The sequence below is a fragment of the Taeniopygia guttata genome, chromosome 2 (assembly GCF_048771995.1).
Source record: "Taeniopygia guttata chromosome 2, bTaeGut7.mat, whole genome shotgun sequence".
Classification (NCBI taxonomy): domain Eukaryota; kingdom Metazoa; phylum Chordata; class Aves; order Passeriformes; family Estrildidae; genus Taeniopygia; species Taeniopygia guttata.
Genome location: NC_133026.1, coordinates 69,114,172 through 69,136,583, shown reverse-complemented (window position 1 = coordinate 69,136,583; position 22,412 = coordinate 69,114,172). Strand labels below are relative to the sequence as shown.

The 22,412-nt window shown below is 40.2% G+C and overlaps 1 protein-coding gene across 1 annotated transcript in view; it reads left to right on the top strand.

The window, feature by feature from the left end:
• The window catches only part of MBOAT1 (membrane bound glycerophospholipid O-acyltransferase 1), a 55,947-nt gene that overhangs the window by 12,988 nt on the left and 20,547 nt on the right, over positions 1 to 22,412 (top strand). The window contains exons 2-4 of the mRNA XM_030265564.4: positions 9,720 to 9,865; positions 10,390 to 10,467; positions 13,736 to 13,831. Of these exons, the coding sequence (XP_030121424.4) occupies positions 9,720 to 9,865; positions 10,390 to 10,467; positions 13,736 to 13,831 (320 nt within the window). The remainder of the gene's footprint in view (positions 1 to 9,719; positions 9,866 to 10,389; positions 10,468 to 13,735; positions 13,832 to 22,412) is intronic.

Here is a 22,412-nt window from a genome sequence, read left to right as displayed (position 1 = left end):
CTGAGACAGAAAACTGCTTAGGCAAGGAAGAGGATAGGAAGAAGTGAGGTTTGTAGCTCCTACTTGGGGAAGCAGGAAGCTGAGTGTATTTGACTACAGCCATTGTGTGGGAGCATTGTTGCCCTAAAACTCTTCCACACATATCTAGCAATAGATATGCTAGTTTGCTTTTGTCCTGACTGGCACCTTTTTTGTTTGGTTGGTTTTGGGTTTGCATTTTGTTTTGTTTTGTTTTGTTTTATCCCAGTTCTGGTTCAGGCACTTGCAATCAGTGTAGAATACCAGCTTCTGGAATACAATACCTTTTTATGGTGTCTTTAAGTGTTAAACCAAAAACTGAAGCATGAGAAACTATGGGTCATTATTGAAAACTTAATTTCTTAAAACTAAATGACGTCCAGTTTCACAATCCAGGGATTCCTTTTTGCTTTTGGTAAAGTTAATGTGCGTAGTATAAATACTGTTTATACGTCTGCACTGTGCATTTTTGCATCTAAACTTACTCATCTAGAGTACTTTTACAGTAGAAGTACCTGTTTTAGAGTTATGCTTCAGGATTTGATGAACTGCAACCTAGAATTGCCTTTTTTCCCCACTGAAATGAAATTTAGATTGACTAGCTCTGCTATTGAGATGAGTGTAAGGACAGATAAAATCTATCCTTTTCTCTAGCACATCCTATACTTTTAAAGCACATCCTAATATGCTAATCTTTACAGTGCCCTTGTTTTAAGTTATTATGAACATGACTGAGCATTTAAATACAGGATGTTCCAGATTTTCTGTGTTTAGGGGCCTAATAAAGTGTTACATAATACCATTGTGATATCTGAAAAGTTTAGTCTTTGATCAAGCCACTAATTCCAAGGATAATGTGCTTAAATTTAGCACAGTGCTGACAGTTTCTACAGTGGGGAAAAAAGCAACTTTCTTTTGGCATAGAATTACCTGTCAAGTTGGCACTTTTTCCCTCTTACTGATATTTGTTTCTTTCTGTTGTGTGCACTTTCTGGGGTATCACTGGGATAATGAGAACAAAACTGCTCTGTTTATATTGGTTTGTTTTTTTAAAGACCACTGACATTTTCTCTATAGAAAAGGAACTGAAGATAGAATTGCACAGACATTGCAGCAGCAAGAATTGGGCAAGATATTTTAGATGTGCCAGTTCCCATTCTAGTGATGGATTGCACTTTAAGCCTACTGCTTTATTTTTAAATTGATGAATATGTGCAGGCCCAAGGCTTTCATTTGCCTTGAAAGTTAAGTGTGTTTCTGAATTGGGACTTTACAAACACTGCTGTAAGGATCCCTCCATCCCTGCATTCAGGCAAGCCCTTTTGGTATTTGGGGAAGATAAGCCATAGGATAAGATTTAAGTCACAGGAGGATGGTTGGGTAGACAAACATTTGTGTGTATTCCTTCTTTGTGTTTTGAATAAATCAACTGTGTACTTATCAGTTACACAGACAAAATGAAAAGGTGCTTGGATTACTGTGTTTTGTTCTAATATTTTAAAAACTAAACCTTTAAATGTGATGGGAGAAAAATCAGGTCTGTGTTGATGCTGTTCTGAGTGCTGCTTCTTTGAAATTATTTACTCAAGAATACAGATGTAGAAACTGGACTGAAATCTCAGGATCAGTTAGTGCTTGAGGCTGGTGAGCTGGAGCTGGATCATGTCTAATGAGACCTGTCTTAGTCCTGCTTCCTTTTTGGTCCTGTGGTGTCTGTGGTGGATGAAGGGACACAGTGTTGTGGATTGGGAGCTCAGCAGTGCTCTTGAGAGGTGGTGTGGAAATACCTGCTTGGGATTTGGGGCACTCATCACATCTGAAAATACTAACTGGGGCCAGTATCTGTTACCCAAGAATTCCTTTGTGAGAAAAAGGTGGAGAAGTGGTGTATTTAATTATTATGGAAACCAAGGATCCAAGCTCCAGATAGGTGCCTGAGGCCTACAGGTGGCTTAGAAAGAGATGGGGGGAAGCAGTGCTATGGTGTTCCCACCCTGGAAACTTCTTAGAGTTCCAGGGACTTTCAGAGAAAGCTTTGCAGGGACTCAAGTGTCTGCTTTATTTTACTCTCCTGGAGTTGTTGTCTTCCTTGTCTCTGTTAGTTTTCACTTAAGCATCTCTCTCCTAACTTCACATATGTTTAAATGGGGCCTTCTGAGCATACCTGACAGAAGAGCTGGAGTGATGGAGTAATGTTTGATAAAGTCAGTCTGTTCCCTCTTCATCAGCATGAATCTATGCATAACCAAGGAGGGTGAATGTTACAAGATGCCATCTTTCCTATCAGAAGTTCTTGATCCAAGTGACTCGTTTCTGAAGAAACAAAGCTGGTAGTTCTGGTATTGGGTTTCTTTGCTTGTTAATATTATTTTTTGTGTGTGTGTGCCAAACTTCTTGTTTGGATAAAAACAATTCAGTCCTCTTTTCCTTTTCTTATTAAAATACCCTCCATACTCTGACCTCCTAGCTGTAGTTCTGCTTTTAGACATGTCTGACACGTAATACTGTGAAATACCCCACCTGCACAGAAGTATGTAAAATTATTATTTTAAAGTATTTCTGGACTTAAAGGTATTGTAATTAGTGTACTGCCTCACTGCTGAGCAGTCTGAAGAAGCAAGACAGATCTTCTAATAACCTAGAGGTGTTCGGATTTAAAGGAATCACCAGAATGACTTAATGCTCCAGATTGTTTGATTTTCCTGCTGTTCCTATTACAGGTAAGAATTAGTGCTGACTATCTTAAATACCAGGGAATTTCGTCATTTGGCATCACTCGCTGAGAGAGCAGTAATTAATGAGGTACAGGTAGTGGAAGAACATTGCTGCACATAAATGATCATTGCTTAAACATCTGTTCAACATACAGAGTCATTACGCCTCAATGTGAGAGCTGTTGACAGCAAGCTAAAGCTGTTTTTGGATCAGGTCCACATATTAAATTTATCAAAGTATATGGGAGTGTGACTTAGCATTATGATGAAGATTTGACTTCTCAAGCTTACTTTTGACTTAAATGTTTTTCTTTTAAAATTTTTGATGACTCAGGGTTTAATCTATAACTGTATTTTGTGTCCTGCTAGTGGTTTCATAGAGGTAATCCAGAAAGAACATCTGTTTTAAGTTTACAGTCTAAATCATGGAAAGATATTTGACCCTGTAAGTAGGGAAACAGAATTTACCAGGAAAACAGAACAACTGAATAACAGCAGAAAATACTGTCAGTTTTGTATATTCTGCTTCACCTACTTCAACTCCATTTTCTGCATGCAACTGCACAAAAAATGCCAAGGCTATGAGAACTTAGTGCTCCTTCTGAAGAGGACAATAATCTTAAATTAGTCATGCATGTACGCTTTTCTCTCTCTGTCTCTCCCATGACAGAAATTCTGTTTTCAAGCCTTTGCTTCTGCCCCGCCAAAATCTTCCATAGTACTCCTACAACACAAAGCCAGAGAAATAAGTTGTTTCTGTATAGTGCTGAAGATGTGACATGTCAGCAGTGGAATCAGTTATTTCCCCGATGTAAATTAATTTTTATCCTTTCTGATCTATGCTGATTGCAGTCCACAGTGCCTGGCGATGAACAGAAAGTACAGCATCCTGCAAGTGATAGTCCATTCTGCTTCCTTTACAAATAAATACCTGTTTGTGCTGACTCTCAGTGCACTGAGTTCTGTGCAGTGGGCAATAAGAGGAACTGCATGGACGATGTTACACAAATCCTTTTCCTTCATGGAAGCCTAGGTCGGAATAATAGCAGTGGGAAACTTGACATGATCTCTATGGTATTGCCCTCTTTTTTGGAGGTGCTTGTCTTCTCCCTGTGTAGAGCTAAATGATCTCTGCAGAGGATATTTGTCCTTATGGTTCATAAAAATAGTCTGGAAGATCAAAATATTTTGAGAAATTTCAGCAAGTATCAGATATCTTTGAGATCTGATTAAAGACTATTACATCTCTCATTCTCAACACGCCCCTTCTAAATATCACACTTTTGTTGTTATGAAATGCTGTAATAACAGCAGTTCTGTTTCTCAACATCAAAGTAGAAATGTCTCCAGCAAAGTGAACATAAACATGTTGTTTGCCAGGTGTCTTTGGTTATATGTGCAAAATAATATTTTAAACATGGAAAACAAATTACTGCATTTCTGTAGTTTGGGAGAAAGGCATCACCCTGGAAGAAGGGGCTGATCTCTGGCAGAGTGGAATGCTTTATTATGGTATTCCCTTTCCAAAATACTACCCAAACGCTGTTGTACTCCACAGACAGTGGTTTGACTTGAGTTGCTATTGCTGGCAGTAATTTCTGTTAGCAGGGTTCTCTATGCTTTTCCAAATACTGAAAAGAGCTATTTGGTCATCTGTGGTAAATCTGTGAATAGAGGAGAAAGTCTAATTTACCAGATAAAAACCTTGTAGCAATCTCCTAAAGTACTGCTTAGAAGCTCATTAGTACATGGCAACAGAGTATCTTGAGCATGACATGTAACTTCATCTTTCTACTGAACCACCATGAGAGGCTCTGTTCTTCTGTTCAGCAAATGAAATGCAGATTTAAACTTTTATTCTCTCATTTGGCTGGTAAGTCTAAGGCCTGGAATAAATTAGGGGTATCTTCTGCCAGATCTATAACCTGATTGCATCATCTGCTACATGTTGAAGTGGACATGGAGGTGAATGCTGGATGGGAATATTCTGACAGCCTGGCTGTGCTCAAACACACTTGTACCTCTCTCTGTGAATGTGTGTGAATGTGCAATATGCCTGGTTTTTATCTACAGATTGTGTGCTCTTGAGGATACACCAGCACCTTGTCATCCAACAAGGGGCGAGTTAGCAGTGTGACTGTGTGTAGTGATTGTCAGAGTTACAGCATTAGTAGGAATTTTGTTACAGAGGATGGTCTGGCTTGGGTAATGGACTTAACTGGCATTTGGAGTTTAGAGAAAACTGCATGGTCAATTTGTTATATCCTCCTAGATTTTTGGAAAGTGAGATCAGATTTTCTGCAAGCCTAAGGGAGGAAAAATGCAGTAGAGGAAAAACAAAGTATTTTTGTGGTCAAAACAGAATGCAGGACATTTCCTTCCAATACTTAACTGTAAGGAAAAGGTTAAAAGGACTAAAATAAGAGTCTATGTGTTTGTACTTAACAATCTCTTCCTAGAGTGTGATCTAGTAATTCTCAACTGTGTACTGTCACTTTTTTAAACAGGGAGATTTACAGATGCAAGGCTTATGGGGTGAGCAGAAATGAAACTTCCTGAAATAGGTTGTCAGTGGTCTACCTTCACTTACAAGATGCAGTGACCATGACTCTTTGTAATGATTTGGTTTAAAGGAGTATACTCAGGTTTTGAATACTTTCATATTTTCTGTTTCCCATTTCAAGAATTTCTAGCTGGAAAAAGCACTTTCTCTTTTCTGCTTTTAAGATTTTGGTGGGATTTTTTTCAGTAATATTTCATATTTACTTTTCTCTTTGGAAATCCTCTCTGGCTCCATGACTTTCCTGTTATAGGAAAAGTTACTACTTTTGTTTGAGGGTTTTTTCCTCTCCCAAGTCATCACCATGGAGCCAGTTTGCTCCCAGCACAAAAAGTGATAATTGTTCCTATTCAGTGTTATTGACATCAGGCTCATGTCCTGCAAAGGGTGAAATTTTTAGATGCACCTATTTAACTCCATGCATTTAGAACCTTTATTTTGTGATTTGCCAACTGGCATTTGTCCTTAGAAGTGCCCATTTGCAAATGGTTAATTGGATCAAATAAAGTACTGAGCAAAAAATTGTATGGCTTTCCTCTAAGAGTGGTTAGGAAGTTGAGGAGATGACTTTCCTATGGAAAAGGCCCTGCCTGTTGATGGAAATGACTGAAAAGGTGGTTGCAGATCCCTAGGTGTTAGTGTTTCCCCTTCATACAGTACCAGTCCAATGTTTGCCAAGTTTCACCCTGTTAAAAATGGGAGAAGATGCAAAGGCTCAAGACAGATGGATCTGACATTTTATGTGCTTTGAGGGATTGAATTACAGCATAATGCAATGGGGGGATCTTGAAACCACTGTGTTTGGCTATTCTTGCATCAGCATCATGGGTACTCAGTGGGTTGGTTTGACCTGATTGCTAACTTTGTGTAAAACTCAGATTTGCAATCTAAACATCACTGCTGAGTTATTGCTACTACAGAATTTGAAAGAATACAGGGACGAGCTACAGCTTATTTTTTTCCTTTGTCGTTCATACCTGCTCTGGATCCATCAAGCCTTTTAAAGTTGAGACTAATAAAGAATTAAAGGATTCATTAACCAGACAACAATAACGATCGACTCGGTTGCGCTGGAGCTGTTCCAGGTTTTCTCTCTCCAAAAGTGTGGCTATCTTGTTTCCATATTGCAAAGCTGTCTCCAGCTGGCTGTGACTCAGATACAAGTCTTCCAGATGTCGTTGCAGAATACTGTGATGAGACTGCCTTTCTGTCTTCCAGTGTTTAATCATGGACAATGAAAGGAAGATACTGTCTTCTTTTGGCAGCATATCATGTGCTCTGGTTCCTAAGTTTATTACATCTTACTCTTTAGAGCATGGAAGAAAGTGACTGTAAAAAACAAAGGTGTTTCCTTTCTGCTAGCAAAGTTGAAACCAGGTGTGCAAAATTTTGGTGGCAATACCAAAGAGATGTGGCTAGCTAAAAACACGTATCAAATTACTTGTAATGCTGACAAAGGTTAATTGGCATATAATTTTTATTTCCATGTTATTTTTGCCTGGACATCATTCATCAGTGTTCAGAAACTCTGAACTTTCTGCTTATAAAGTGTTTTTAGCAACAGTGGAAATAACCAAAAGGGATTAGTATGAATCTTTTTCCCTTTGGAAAGGGAAAGGAAGGAAAGTGTGACTTGCTTCACTTGTGATGCAGTGCAACATTTGTTAAATTCTTAGGGATGTTTACTTGGATGCCTTAAGTATGTAGAATGGAGAATAAAACTAATGTCAGATGGAATGCAGTAAAGTCACTGTCAGATTAAGTGTCAGCCTTTGTGTGTATGCATGTGAACACTGCATGTGTTTAAAATGGTACACAGAAATAACTAAATAGAGGAGGTTATATGAAAGGCTGCTGTGTCCCTCTATTCCTGTGTGAAGAACAGAGCAAATCTGGACTATTGCCAGATTATTGCTTGCTGAGTGCATTGGGCCTGTGATGTTTGGCTGCTCTGCAGGAACAACCCTTATAAACCAAACACTCATTGAAACATAAGGGTGACATTTTGATTTGGTACGAGGCTTTGCACTGACCCTTGCAAGAAGAGCACAGAGTCTTGGTCAATTGTCTTGGTTAATTTGCACAACAAAATGAGGGTGTGACAGTGGCATGGTTGGTAGCACAGGTAACATACTCAAAGGCCAAGGCAAGCAAGAGCACATGTATGTGAGGCTGCTGAGCTGCCTTCGCTGGATGTTAGCTTGTGATGAAGTCACTGCTGCTTTTTTGCTGCTGCTGCTGCTGTCATTCCCTGCCTTAATTAAATAATGTTACAAGTGTGTCTGCTCTGGGGTCTTGCACTTTCTTTATGCTCTGTGTGTGAACCACCGAGATCCCAGCATCCTTAACATCTCGAACTGGGCCTACAAGAGCCGGATGAAAGTAAAGAACAAATGCTTGTTGTGATGGCTTTTACTGGTGTGAAGTTTCCGTGAGTGGCGCTGCACAGAGTGGGGCATTGTCTTTCAAACAATCAGCCAAGTCAGCTTCTGTGAGTCTTTGCACTTTCCTTCTTCATACCAAATCAGAGAAGCTCTGCATGCCACAGAGTTGAACTGTCCTGGATGTATGAGTGTGACCCTAAGTTGGAGCAGGATGAGGGGGGATTAAGGTTCATTGAATTGGCACTGATGAATTGGCACCCATCAGTCTTGGAGCTTGCTTGGAAAGCATGCAATCAGAGCAGTCCTGTAGGAGCTTCAGTGGTTTCTGCTGCATCTCTCTCTGTGGAAGGGTGGGAGCAAGGTGTTAGTGTTTTGAATGTAACTCTGTGGTAACAGACAAATTCAGGACTTACAGCATCAGGGCTTTGTGAGACCAGTGCAGTTTCATTCTTTTGTTCTTTTTGTTCCATAGATCTTGCACTAAAAATGAGAATTACTTGCTTTGGTTATAATTCTGTGATACTATTTATTATAAATGCTGGTTGCTTGCTTGAGCAAGAAATAAATTGATATTGTCTCTGCTCCAAACAACTAGAATTCAGCATACCTAAATATTTAAAGTATTGCATTATTCTATTGCATGTATCACTGAAATAAAGCAACTGCACCAATGAAGCCAACAAACCTTTAATGGAAGCATTTGCATGAACAGCTAACACCATGTTGGATGTAGTCCACCAGAATAAAAGCACTTTGGGGCTATAGTATCTTGTTAAACACATTGTAAATGTTTTTGACAAGAAGCCTGGCAGAATCCAACCAGCCCTGGACAGCCAGCATGTCAGAGCATTTTTGAGTGAGATGTATTATCCTGTCCTGGACTGATAGCTTTGGATAATCCTCTAATCCAAGTGATTGCTTAAATGTTGCAGCCTGCTTAGTTTTTCTTGGTCTGGGATGACTTGCTGCTGGAGAGCTCAGAGTGAATTTTAAAAAAACCCCAAAAGATTAAAAAGGAAAAAAAAAAAAAAAACTAGGACTGCAACACTGTGTATGAATAAATGAATTTACCTCCAGCTGTTCAGGGTCCAGGCTGGACTTAAGGATGTTGTATCCCAGTGGTGTATTTGCTCTGTTAGACACAGCTCCTGGCTCTGTTTTGACTCTGACTTTGATCTGTTTTTCCTCTGACTTCTGGGATTTTTGCTGAGGCTGTCAAAGAGAAGGTGACTTGAAGAAGGCAGCGTGATGTCAGTTTTGCTCTGGAGGACACCGAAGCTTTTGCTTGTCCTTGTGTCTGACAAGAGTAACCTCTTTTCTTGTACTGTTTTTCCTCTGCATGTCTTGTGCTCCCACTTCCATCACTACCTCCTTGCAGCAAGGCCAGAGTGATTTCATATACAGTAGCCAAAGAACAATTGAGAAGCCCATTCCTTTAGCTGTCTGCTTGATGGTAGAGCAAAGTCGTTTTCTTTGCACTCAAACCACAAAACAATGGGGAGTTTGGAAAGTCTGTGTGGAAGATGCTTTGGAGTGGAGGAATTCAGCTAAGGCAGCTGCCCTGTTCTCACTGCTAGTGAGCAGTGTCACATCAGGATTGTTGATTTTGCCCTTGTGTTGGGGTGGGGGAAAGTCAGGTATTGGGGTAATATTTCAGAGTCCCAGACTGCTTCCTGGCCCCTGCCTCTCGCCAAGAGGACTGAGAAGGGAAATGATGTGCCCTGCACTTGGGCCAGGCTGGCAGCAGAGCAGAGCCGTCCTCCGTGGAGAGAGAACCACCAGAGCCCCACCAGTACCCTGGAGTAGGTGGAGCCTGACCTTCCTCATCTGGTTCTGAGTGGCTGTGTGCCTATTTAATCCCTTCTGTCACTGGCCAAGAAAAGTTACCACACTAGTTCACAAGTGAGAATGCTGAGAAGCAAAAGATTCATAGCTCACGATTTTCTTACCTCTGCTCTTAATTGTTCTGAGGACAGAGAGAATCCTCCCCCTCTTCCTCCTCCAAGAATCAAAACACTTCTTTGTTTTTCTTGTCTTTTACAGATCAATTTTGTAGCCTGTCAACTGTTTGCACTTTTGGCTGCATTTTGGTTTCGTATTTACTTGAGTCCCAGTCATGCCAGCTCCGCTGTTCGCCATGCATTTGCCACCCTCTTTGGAATATACTTTGCTGTCTTCTGCTTTGGGTGGTGAGTATTTAGTCACCATTTAGACAAGGCTTGGGTAAAAATAATTTTAAACTTCATATCAGCTTTTTTTGGATTACATCTTTTTAATCTGAAGGTTCTTAATGCTACCTTAAAAAAAATATCCTAACCAACATAACCATTCCAAACCCTCAAAATGGAATGACTCATTAAAGTATTTTTAAGTGAAGTATTTAATTTAATTTGTGATGTTTGTTCTGGAAGCTAAGGCCACGCCAGTCTGCTGTAAAGATACCTCTTCTGGAAAAGATGTATCCAACTTGAATGTGCACTTTGAGCCAGGCTACTCTTTCAGTTAAACATATGGATAATATCTTTCTAAGAAGTATCAGTCTGTGTTGGATAGTCAGGCTATAAAGATGTCCTGTGGTAATCCACGTTTACTGATACCCTGATATGACATCACATTGATGTCATTTGCATGGAAAAATATTCTCTTGCTCTGAACTACCAGCACTTCTGGGTAAAATAGAAATTATCTAAATACTCACTTTGTTGTCTTCAAGGTATTCCATTCATCTTTTTGTCCTGGTGATGATGAGCTATGGCATTATGAATATGGCGAGTATTCCCAACATCCACAGGTGAGCTGATGGGGCTGCAAGTCTGCAGCTGCCCCTCTGATAACTTCTCTGCTTTCAGGGAGAATCATGAAGAGCTTTTAGAGCCGCCTTCTCTTCTTTCCTTCCCTTCTTTTCTTTCCCAGTTACTTGCAGAAGCTTTGTTCATGGAGTTACAGAAGCAAATGTAATCTCAATTTGTGGATTTTTTGGGTTGATGTATTGCATTTTCCTAAGAAATTGCTGGCCTTAAAATTTGACTTTTGCAGGCATAATAATTTATGGACAAACCTTTCATTTCTTAAACATAATGAAGTCATGTTCTCCTTGGTCTTGTATTCTTCCAGATTGCATTTGATAATACTTTTTAATGTGTTTTCCCCATTGCTGTTTGGCCTTTAGGTATTTTCCACTTATTCTTGAGTTAGGTTGTTCAAATAAGGTCACTGAGGTAGCTTAGCTTAGTGATCCACAAAATGAGGTCTTGCTTTTGGTACTGGGCTTTGTGAAAAAGTAGAAAATACCAGAACTATTATTGCTTAAAGTAGAAGCTTATGGTTTGGGTGTGTGAGAGTTGTTTTCTGTCTCTGCACTGTCTGACTGTCTCTGTAGCTGCTGCTGAATGCTGAGAATCCACATAAATCTGGGCTGGGGAATGGGAACCCTTTCTTCATTTGCCTTCAAGGCCAGGGCTGTCTGAGAATCTGATGGTCAGATAATCCTCTCACCTTCCTTTTTTCCTGAAGAGACCCCTCTCTAAATGGGAACTCTACTTATGATTTTTCTAATATTATCTAGAAATGTGAACTGTAAAAACACTCCTGTCTACTGCAGTTACTAGCATTTTGCACCAGCAAGATAGGGTATTAACTAGGTATTTTTTCCACCCTTTCACAGAGTGCAAAGCCCAGAAGTCTAGAGGTAATTAATAATGTCATAAAAAAGAAAGGCAATTGGACAATGTTTGTTAAAGAAATGCCATCCAGAGACCAAAATAAAAAGGTGTTAAAAATTTGTAGTATGGTTTCCTGGTCATTGTCCCTCCATGTCACTTGAGGGAAATGCAGGAGTTAGTGGCTGTAGATCAGAAGAACCGAGTCTACAAAGGAATCATCCACTAGTTATTTACATCTTCCCAGACAACTTGGGGTGGTGATAAGGAAAAGAACACAACTTCAACAGGAAACCCCCTTACTCTTCCTCTTTAGCCAATTAGCCACAGTGGCTAACAACAAAATAGCTTTATACTGAAATACAAATCAAACTAGTTTGTATAATGTCACCCACTGCTGCAAGACAGTCATGTGTTGATTTGAGTCAATGTGAAATGCCCTTCCAACGCGCTGAAAAACCTCAGGAGTTCTGAGGGAGGATTGAGGTGGGACTTTTCTATTGTATTCTACTAGTCACAGCAGTGTGACTCAAAGCACATCCACATTTTTAATTTTGTCAAAGTAACAATGTATTCAAACCAGTTGAGAGTAAGCTAGAACAAGGCCACTTTAAGGTCTTGACATGTTCATATAGGGGAACTGATCCCTCAGAGCAGGGCTTCAAGACTTGGCTCTTTATTCCCCCAGAAAAACACAGTGGAAGAGAGCAAATTAAATAAACTGCATAATTTAACCTTCATACTCTTTTCTCTGGTTATTTTTTGCTAGTTTGCTCTCTGGCGAAGCTGCTAGCCTTCAAGGCATATAGATGGACAAATTAATCCAGCATCAGAAATGCTCCCAGCTGCAGCAGCAGTTCAGTGTATCTCTCCCTGCTTGCCCCCTGTTTCAGTCTAAGTGCTTTACACCTCAGCATGGGGGCTTATTTTAGATCCTTCATCGTGCCTCTTGCTGTTTCATGTCTGAGCTGGGTGATTTGCCTTTGGATGGATGTTTTCCATGAGGAGAAACCAAGGACCTTGCTGAGGCAGGACTGGATGCCTGACCCAGATAAAATACGATAAGTTATACTCTGAATCTCCTGAAGAATCTGTCATGTCCCTTCAGTCTGCTTTTCATCCAGCTGTTTGCTGTGGGCCACATGACCCACAGGTTGCCTTGTGATCCATCACTGTCACTCACACTGCAGTTTATTAGCCCCCAGGGAGGAAAACTCATTTCTTTTAAAACCAGCCATAATTTGACAAAGGTCTGGCTCTTTTTCGGTTGTCTGCTTCCTGATCCTTTTGCCTGATTTCACCTTTAGTTCTCCCGTGGCGGATGTTCTCATGGGTCTGTGGAGGACGCTTCTTGGCAGTGTGTGCTGACCAGCCTCCCGAGGCTCAGCCCTACCAGGCATGCAGGATGTGCCATCTCCTTCTGTAGTCTGTTGGTCTCTGCCTCTTCTCCCCTATGTGGATAACCTCTGCTGTGGAGGACACCAGTAGACCTGGTCCTGGCCTGTCCATGTGGTGCCAGCCTTTCATTCTGGTGTCCCAGCTCTCCATTGCACAGTGTAATTTGCTTCATGTGTCAGTCTGTCTCCAAACATCCATCCACTTCTTTCCTCCCCAGTATCCTCTTCCTTGCTCATGTAAATACAGGGAGAAGTACTTGTATGAAAGGCTGCGTCTGCCCATGCAGACACTGCAATATTTTCAGTCTTCAGACTGTTCAGCTGTTAAGGTAGAATCACGCTCCCGCCCTGCCCAACAGAAGTGTGCTATCATCTTGAAACACAGAGTGAATTTGTCACATCCTACCTAAGGAATGCTTCTGAAGTGATCTTCTAGGTCCTTTCCAATCTATCTGATTCTGTGATTTTTCTGGAAGATGGTGTGCTTCAGAGTGGAGAGCTGAAAAACTGGACTCTGTGCCATCATCTGCCTTTACATAAAATCATGTGAGAGAGAATACCTTAAGCTTGAGATATTTCAGTCTTTGCTAGATCTGAGGAAGAGTTATACATAAAGAACATTTACAGACAAAAATGCAGAGGATAACTTCAGTGAATGACATACAGTATCATCTAGTTTCAAATACTTAAGTTGGACAGAAATTTCAAAATAATATATGAAAATGGGAACTTTGAAATTCAATTTTGCAACTTGAGCTGATCCTATTTCTTCTTCCATTTTTTCCCTATCCCCAGAATGAGGAGACACCTCTGTAAGGTTTCAGCTGAGTACACAAAACCATCAGCCCCCTTTGAGAATTTCTTCCAGATCTTGTAGCATGACTCCAGACTTTTTAACAATTTGATTTGAAAAAATAGAAACAAGCCCAACCCAATTTGAGTGATTCTAGTTCTTGTTGGTACTTGTGTTGGTAACTGTGTGTTCTGTGTGTTGTGTTTTTAGGTACTCCTTTGTCGTAGCTATGGGATACCTCACATTGTGCCACATAAGCCGAATATACATATTTCATTATGGTATTCTCACTACAGATTTTTCCGGGTGAGTGAGTCTGCAAACTGTTTCCCATGTCAATCAGTATTAGTTGATGTTAGTAAGTTGTAAGAATATTTTTTTTTCTTTGTGGAGTACCTGCAATTTTGTTTCCCTTAAGCTTTTTCTGAGGCTTTTGTTGTGATCTTTGGGGTTTTGTTGGGGATTGTTTTGTTTTGCGTTTGGGTGCGTTTCTTTTTGTTTTTTTGTTTGGGTTTTGGTTTTGTTTTTTTTTTTAAAGGAATAAGCACTGTATGATTTTTGTACTGATTCATTGTTTCTACTGTTTTCTTGCTATAAGCTGTGTCGTTGGGAAGGTAGAGCTTAGTTATCTAGCCAGGTTTCCCTGCAGAGCAGCCTGGGAGGATAAGCTGGGCAGTTTCTCCCTGGAACTGTAGGACTGGCTTAAGTGTCTGATGCTGTGCTCCCTGGTGGTGGGGTGGGCTGCTCTTCTTCCAGCTTCCTAGGCACAGCTGTCAGCTGGCTGTCTCCTTTCCTCCATTGTGATTTATCTTGAAGCCCCAGCTGGGAAGCTGTTTCCCAGCCCCAGCTCTCCAGGGTGTGAGGGCAGGACTTGGGCAGGGGTGAGTTGCTGGTGGAGGTGGATGAGTAACCCAGGCAGAGAGACAAGAGATCAGCTCGGGTTGTCAGGGCTGATTCTCTCATGGGGCCAGCTTGTGGCTGCTGCTTAAATAGCACAACTTTTTCTATGCTGTGGTATGTGTGAAACAGTTTTCATACTGTAGTCTCTGCTTTCACTCAGAGAAGCAGTGGAGGATACTTTGCAGAGATAGAGACAGCTAACCCTATGTGCTTTGTTTGTGAGAGGAAGGTATGCTTTTGTGTGATTTGAAACCAGCAAGCTAATCTGTATTCCACTTGTTTAATTGAATGTCTGAAGGCACAGTAATTAGTAACATACCATGAAAAATTTGTTTAAACTCACACAGTAAGTTTTACACAACTCTTCCAAGTCTCTTTCATCTTACAGACACAGAGTAGGAGAATGAAGGTTTTTGCTGTCTTTGTGCCCGTGTCTCTCTCTTTAAGGTGGTGGGTTTCAGAATTTAATTAAACTTCAGGTGGTGAAGTTTCTCTCAAACTCCTGAGGTTTTTTTATTAAGAAGGCTGCAGCAATAGGAACTTATGTGTTAAAAGATATTTAGTTCTGTAATTTTTTCTACAGTTCTTTTAATACACAAAAGCATGTACTCAAAGAGCATGTCGTACCAAGAAGGCTATAAATGGGATTGGAATGTTATAACTCAGTGTGTGTAAGAGACAGAGAGAGAAATGAGAGAGATCATGCTTTTCTGAATACTGTGTTCAGAAATGCACTGTGATGCATATTAACTCTCTCTCTCTCTCTGAATACATTTAATAAAGATCCAGCTGAGACTGGGGGCAAAAGAAGAGGAATGGTGGTTGTTATGGATTAAGTAGTGTTCTCTGCTCCCTTGATGGAAAAGTAATTACACTTATTTAATGATGAGCTTGAGGATAATAATGGTAGTGAAAAAACAATGCTTGAACTTACACTGTTATTTGATTTTGACTTGATGCCTCAAGATACACACCGATTCCTAAACTTCAGTCAAAAATAAAACTACCAAGTTGTAAACAAGTGGAAAATGTACTACAGATATGAATTGCACCTTCATGGTATACTTTAAGAGCTAAGAATAAATAAAAATACTGTAGTGGTATCAATAAAAACTTGCAATCCAAAGTGTTGAAACCCAGATCCTCCTCATAAATCTGTCTTAAAACCTGTTTTCTTCAGCTGTAAATATGTTCCCATTGAAGCTTTTTGCACATACCTGAACAGATGTAATGACCCAGAGAGACAAAATATACTCCCTGTACACAGTTTTACTATGTATGAGCAGCAACTGAACCTCCTCTTACTTGTTCTCCCATATTTAATGGTTCCTCATCTGTTGCATGTGGTAATAGGGAATCATTAGGACAGGGTCTGGCTGGGAGGATGGCATTAAAGTTCTCCCTCAGGGTTTCAGAAATGTGTCAGACTGAACCATGGAGATGTACCCATCTCCCTCCAGCCTTCCACAGTTTTGGGTGAATGTGCCTGGGGATATATGTTGAGAAGGCAAGACACTGGATTTGGAGGAATCTTTAAGATGCAACAAAAACCCCATCAGCTGCTGACTTGCGTTTGAGGTTTCAGTACCCCATAAGTCTGGTGCTATCTGCTTGCAAGGAGGAGTTTTAATCCACATCAAATGGGCATATAACCAGTTCTATTGCCATCAGCTTTCCAATGTCATTTCCCTGAAGTGATGAGCCATTGAGTGTTTCCCAGTGGCACTGCTGTAAGCCGGCGTCCCTCATTTGCTCTCTTGATCTGCCTTGTGCAATTAACAATTTGCATGCATAACACTTTTGAGGTGTGCTTGCAAATACATTTTTAGAGTGTTTTGTCTAATAGTTGATCGTGCTATTTGTCTGGGAGCTTTCCCATTTCGAGAACAGATCTTGTAAAATGCAGGTAGAGATGGAGAGAACAAGGTAACTTTTGAGTCATATCTTAAGCAAATTGGAAAATGAAAGATCAAGCTGTGGCATATCAGTTCCAGGTTACAAAATAAGAAATAAGGGACTTCTTACCTGCTGGTGATTAGTTAATTCTTAACTCCTGCAAAGGGAAGGTTTGGTCACTGAGTCCCACTGTTAAAACTGTATTCAAGCTGCTTGCAGCTTTTTCTCAATTTAAGTGTTCTTAATGCATAGTACTTAAGGAAAAACTTGTGGGCTTTTTAAAACTACTGCCAGGTTTTAAGGAAAACAATTTCCAGCTTGCTGCAGTTCAATTCTAATTATTTTTTTAAAATGTGTATATATTTTATCAAATTACTTTCAGTTATAATATTTCTCAAATAAGTGATGATGTAATTTAGGAATTTTCTCTCTATTGCTTCTTCAAAAATCCTATTTGTTTTTGAATGCTAATTGTACAGTGACTGCATCCTGTGCTTCCCCCTTAATTCAAATCAATCTTTGAGAGAAACATGCATGTTTTATTTTGCTTGGTTTGCCATTAAATTTATACATTGTACCTGGAAAAACTAAATCCTAACTCTTTCTCTCTCTTATTTCTTCTTCTTTATGCTAAGAGGATTATGCTGGTAAGTTGCCTGCCTATACAACTTTATAAAAACCATAATAATATCATACAGTTTGTGTTTTTTTCCTTTGTATCACAGCCTCAGATTGAGTATAGCAATATAATAGCTTTAAGGAAAATTAGTTTAAAATGAGGAATCTTGATTCTGATTTTTGGAAAGTAGTAATAGGTAGGATTTCAGTCGCACAAGCTTCATGACCAAATGCCAGATGCACATGATCATCCAGATAAAAGTCAGAAGGTATGGAACTTGTGTCTGTTTCAATTCTTTGCTTAATTTGGGCCATAGAGCTTTTTAGTTTCCTCTTTCAATTCTTGCAGTGTCTGAGTAAAATTTCCTAATATTGCAGGTTTTTCAGTGAAATGTCAGAGAATGATTGTGTGTACGGGAGTTTCTTTCATATATGAGTAGTGGCTGAGAGATCTGGGGTTGTTTAGCCTAGAGAACAGGAGGGACCTTATCACTCTTTACAACTGCTTGAAGGGAGGTTGTAGCAAGGCTGGGGTAAGTCACTTCTCCTATATAACAAGTGACAGAACAAGAAGAAATGGCCTCAGGTTATACCAGGAGAGGGTTAGGTTGGATTTCAGGAAGAGTTTCTTCATGGAAAGTGTTCCAAGCATTGGAACAGGCTGTTTAGGGAAGTGGTGGTGTCACCATCCCTGGAAATGTTAAAAAAAAAAAAAATGCAGTTATGGCACTTGGGGACATGGTTTAGTGGCAGTTGGACTAAATGATCCTAGAGGTCTTTTCTAGTCTTAATGATTCTATAATTCTTGCTACCATTCCTTACAGAAGAGAAACTCAGTTTGTGAATATCACCACATGTAGTGTTCAGTATTAGTCTTAGAGAGACCATAGCTGAAGTATCTGGGAGACTTGAGCAGTTTTGCTCCCCATATCTGTCAAATCTGTAGCTTTTACACAAATGCTTTGGTGGACATCACTCTCCAGACACCCCCTTTGTTTTTTCCCTATCCCAAATGTGGAGCAGCAGCAGCATTTTCAGCAAACCACCTAGAAAGGGACGGTTGTTGAGAGAACCCTTTCAAAAAGCCACATATATAAGCAGATGCTTCAGTAACAAGTGTCACTTCAGGCAGTGAATTTTTGCTGGGTGGTTAGTGCTTTGTTGCTAGTTTTTTCCTCTCTCAGTGGCTTCTAGTTTCAACCACAAAAGGAAGGAATAAAAGTACAGCAGCCGTTTTTCACAAAGGAACTACATTTGCTGATGAAAGCAAAGATAGATGTTACCATGTGAAAACACAGAGCAGAAATGCTGTCTGTTCCTGCAAGTTCGGTTGGTTATTTTTATTTTCTTGTCTTCTAAATGTATGACATGCAGTATATTGCTGCAGTGTCTGTTCCTGCAGTGCTGGGTAACTTTGGTGTGCAGCTGGTCCCCAGAGGCAGTGCAGGTGCAGGGTGAGTAAGGGGGGTCAGTCCGTTTGCCATGTCTGCTTGCTGCTTTGCTGCTCAACTTGGTGCTTGTCCACTGGAAACAGCCTTGAGATCACTCACCATTGGAGTCACAGGAGCCCTGCAAGAACTGCTGTGTGGGAACTAGGCAGATTTAAAGCAGGCTATCACTACTAGAGAGCTCCACACATCTAGTACATCCCTGGACACTTCTCCAGAAGTAAACACTCTTTTAAATGAAATGTTTCTATCATGAAAGCTTCAGAAATACTTCACACAGACACACAAAAAAAAGGCAACACATCACATGAAGGAAACTGTAAGTTGCTTTGGAGGTGGCAAGTGTGTTTAGTGAAGTGTTTTTCCTCTGATCTACTTCAGTACTTCTTCCTTGTACTGTTGAAAGCAAAAGTACAAGCTCACTGCCAGCTTGGCCATCCCCTTGTCAGCAATGGTTACTGTCACAGCAGGGTGTGACTGTGTGAACTTCTTGTCATGGCTTCAGCACTGCAGAGGTAGCCCTGAAATACATGTTCTCTGTTTTGGAGTCTTGTCTGCTATGAGCTGTTTGACTCCACCTCCTCTCTTAGTGAAATCAGGTCAGTGGAAACTATTTCTAGTAAGCGTGTGCCAGACTTCTCCATGGGATTACCTAAGGTCAAGCAGACTGTGCTTGGAAAACGTCTTTTCTCTCATAAGCATCGAAACTTGCTCAAGTGCAAAAGCCAGCCTGTGATACAGTGAGGACCCCCACAGCAGTCTACAAACAAAACATCTTTACTTCCACTGGCCTGTGCTTCTGGCAAATTTATTGCATTGGGGCAAGCTGTATTTAAAAATTGTATTCACTGATATGTTCTCATTTGGAAGGGTTATTTAGGAGACTAAACCCTTCTATTGAGCATTCTCTGTAAACAGTTGCATCTTAGTCTTGTGTTATTTTTCAAGGCATCTAATGTGAAGTAAACAAAAACCCAAAACTGTCTTTACCTTACGTTAAATGCCTTGAAAAATAAAATTGTCCTTGGGTCAATTTCTTGATTTTTTTTTTTTTAATGAAAAGTTGGCCACTATGGCTTGTGTGTAAGAGGTACTGCACAGCTACAACCTAAGATTAAACTCATGGCCTATATATAAAACATGGGAAGGGAGGGGAAATCACACTACAGATAAATCAGATTCTCTGATTCTGTGGTAGTTTGTATCTGTAGTGCTTAATAGGACAGGTGAAGAGGGTGTGGAATCACCACTCAGCATGTGGCAGCAAAGCAATCGGTAGGTGTTCAAATGTGATGGATTGCAAATTGTTTGGGTTTCTAAATGTGTTTTATTTCAAATGCTTCCTTCCTAGGGATAAGTCTTTGTGCTTCATCTGTAGTAGGTAGATTTTCTTTTTGAATTCAACCTAATTGCTCCCCTCCAAAAACCCGTACATCACAAAACTTGGGAGTAAGAAAAGGTATTGGGAGGTTTATAGTTTTGTTAACTTCCTTTCTTATTTTTAGCACTATTCACTTTTTCCAGTAGAGTCTAAGGGTTAAAATAGTATCATGTTGGAAACAGTTGAGTGTATGTAATATGGAGCTGTATTTAATGTATTAACTTACTCAATATTTCATTGCTGTTTAAAGTTACAGCTTGCCTGAAAGGCTGAATAGAAATGGTAATTCAATACTCTGGTATTTCAAAGTTTTAATAATCAAAACTCACATGTTTAGGATTTTATGGTTTTTCCCTCCCCGCTCCCCACCTTTGAGGGAGAGTTCCAGTAATGTAATTATTTAGTTGTGCTCTGTCTTTTCCTGCAGCAACACGGTCTCCCTGAGATCAAGTCAGTGGGGAATGGTGGGCAGGAAGAGAGGAGGGAGGAGAATGCTCCTTGTTCACCTGAAACATTGCTTATCCTTTGTGTGAAGTCTTGGCTGATACCTGACACTGATCTCGTGAAAGATTTAGTGTGTGTCATCCTGTGGCCACTCTACAGCGTTTTCCACCCACCTGAGTAGGGTAGAAAAGAGATCACAGAATCAGTTAGGTTGAAAAAGACCTCTGAGATCATCAAGTCTAACTTATGCTCGATGGCTACTGTGTCAATTAGACTGTGGCACTGAGTGCCACATCCAGTTGTTCCTTAAACACCTCTAGGGACAGTGACTCCACCACTTCCCTGGGCAGTGCATTCCAATGTCTAATCACTCTTTCTGTAAAAATTTTCCTTAGATGTCTAACCTAACCCTTCCCTGGTGCAGCTCAAGAGAAGAGACTGCCTCCAACTTGGCTATACCCTCAGGCAGCTGTAAAGAGCAACAAGGTCCCCCATGAGCCTCTTTTCTCCTAAATAATCTAAACAATCCGAGCTCCCTCAGTCACTCATCATTGGACTTGTGCTTCAGACCCTTCCCCAGCTCCGTTGCCCTTCTTTGGACATGCTGCAGTCCCTCATTGTCCCCTGAATTGAACTGAACACAGGATTGGAAGTGTGGCCTCGCCAGTGCTGAGTACAGAGGAACAATCACTGCCCCAGTCCTGCTGGCCACACTATCCCCTTGGCCTTCTTGGGCACCTGGGCACATGCTGGCTCCTGTTCAGCTGGCTGTTGACCAGCCTCCCCCAGGTCCTTTTCTGCTGGGCCAATTTCCAGCCACTCTGGAAAATATGTATGACATGTAATATGATGATATCAGGAGGGAGAACAGGAGGTATCTAATGATACTTCCTTCACCTTGACAGACATGTCACTTTTGTTTTTCCTTGTCTCCTCTGGAGCTGGGAGGTTTGAGGGAGAAAGACTGTCCATCTTTTCTGATGAAAGAGCAGGAAAGGCTGACTTGTTTTGTTGGCTTACAATGTGCCATCAATGAAGCAATGAATTCCTAATATAGATGAGGAGAGCCTCTCTCCTCTGTGTTTATATGTAGTATGACTTCAGTGCAGGCTTTACTCCTGCTGCCCTTGGATTGTTTGCATTTTGGTTCTCTCTGGTTTACCATGGGGGCTTTGTCTAAGACAAGTGTCTAAATTTAGACACTTGAAGTCATACAGTTTTGGCTTAGAGCCTGAGGTTTAAAGTTACCCACTTCAATATTGGCGTGAAGTGCTTGCCATAAGAAACATATACAACAAATTGAAGCAATTTGAAGCAAGTGTTAATGTTCCCCCATAAAGCTAAAAAGGTCAAACACTTTCAAAATAAAAATTTGTGGTTATTGCAATAAAATGGCTTGATTCAGTGATAGCCTCTGTTTCTCTTAAGGATTAAAAAAAATCTGCCTTTTCATATGCTTAAAGGATTAGGATTTATGTATCTTTGAAAGAAAAGCTGAATTTTGTCTGGGAAAATCTACTTTGAGAAACAGGATGTTGAAGATAATGGTAAAAACAGCTTATAAATCACTTTTCTTGAAAGATTAATTGGAATAAAGTTGAGAATGACTGTTTGACAGTATTGCTGGAAGGTGAAAAGTCATTGTTGAATTTGTCCATTCCTTAGCTACTATCAGTGGTCTAGGTGACCCAAGAAGAGCTGCTGTACAAATCCCTCTGTTACAATTTTATTCAAGTTCTGTGTATATTTAAGCCTATTTTGAATTTTTTTGTGCAAACTATTTAAATTGGCAGTTAAAGTAGGTACTTCTGAAATGATAAAAGCAGTTTCTGATTAAATAATTGGCTGATATGGCATGTTCTGGTTTTGGGTAGAAAATGCAAATTACCCTCACAGAATTACTTGTGGTCTCTTGAAAAAGTGTTTAAAATGAAAGAATGTCTTTTGCCAGTATTTGTGTGTTTACCATGCTCAGCCTATGAATTATCTTGGGAATCTGTTTGATTTATATTAGGGGGGTAATCAGGTTGTAAACAGTTTACCTTAGCCATTGGGTTTACATTTGATTGTAGCCAGTAGGTTGATTTAGTTAAGGATGATCCAGAATCTCTTGAAAATCTCTGTAGAACATAAGTATTTGACTGTTATTTTAGACAGAGACATCAGTGAATGTAAGTTCCACAGTTTTTTCTTTACCTTG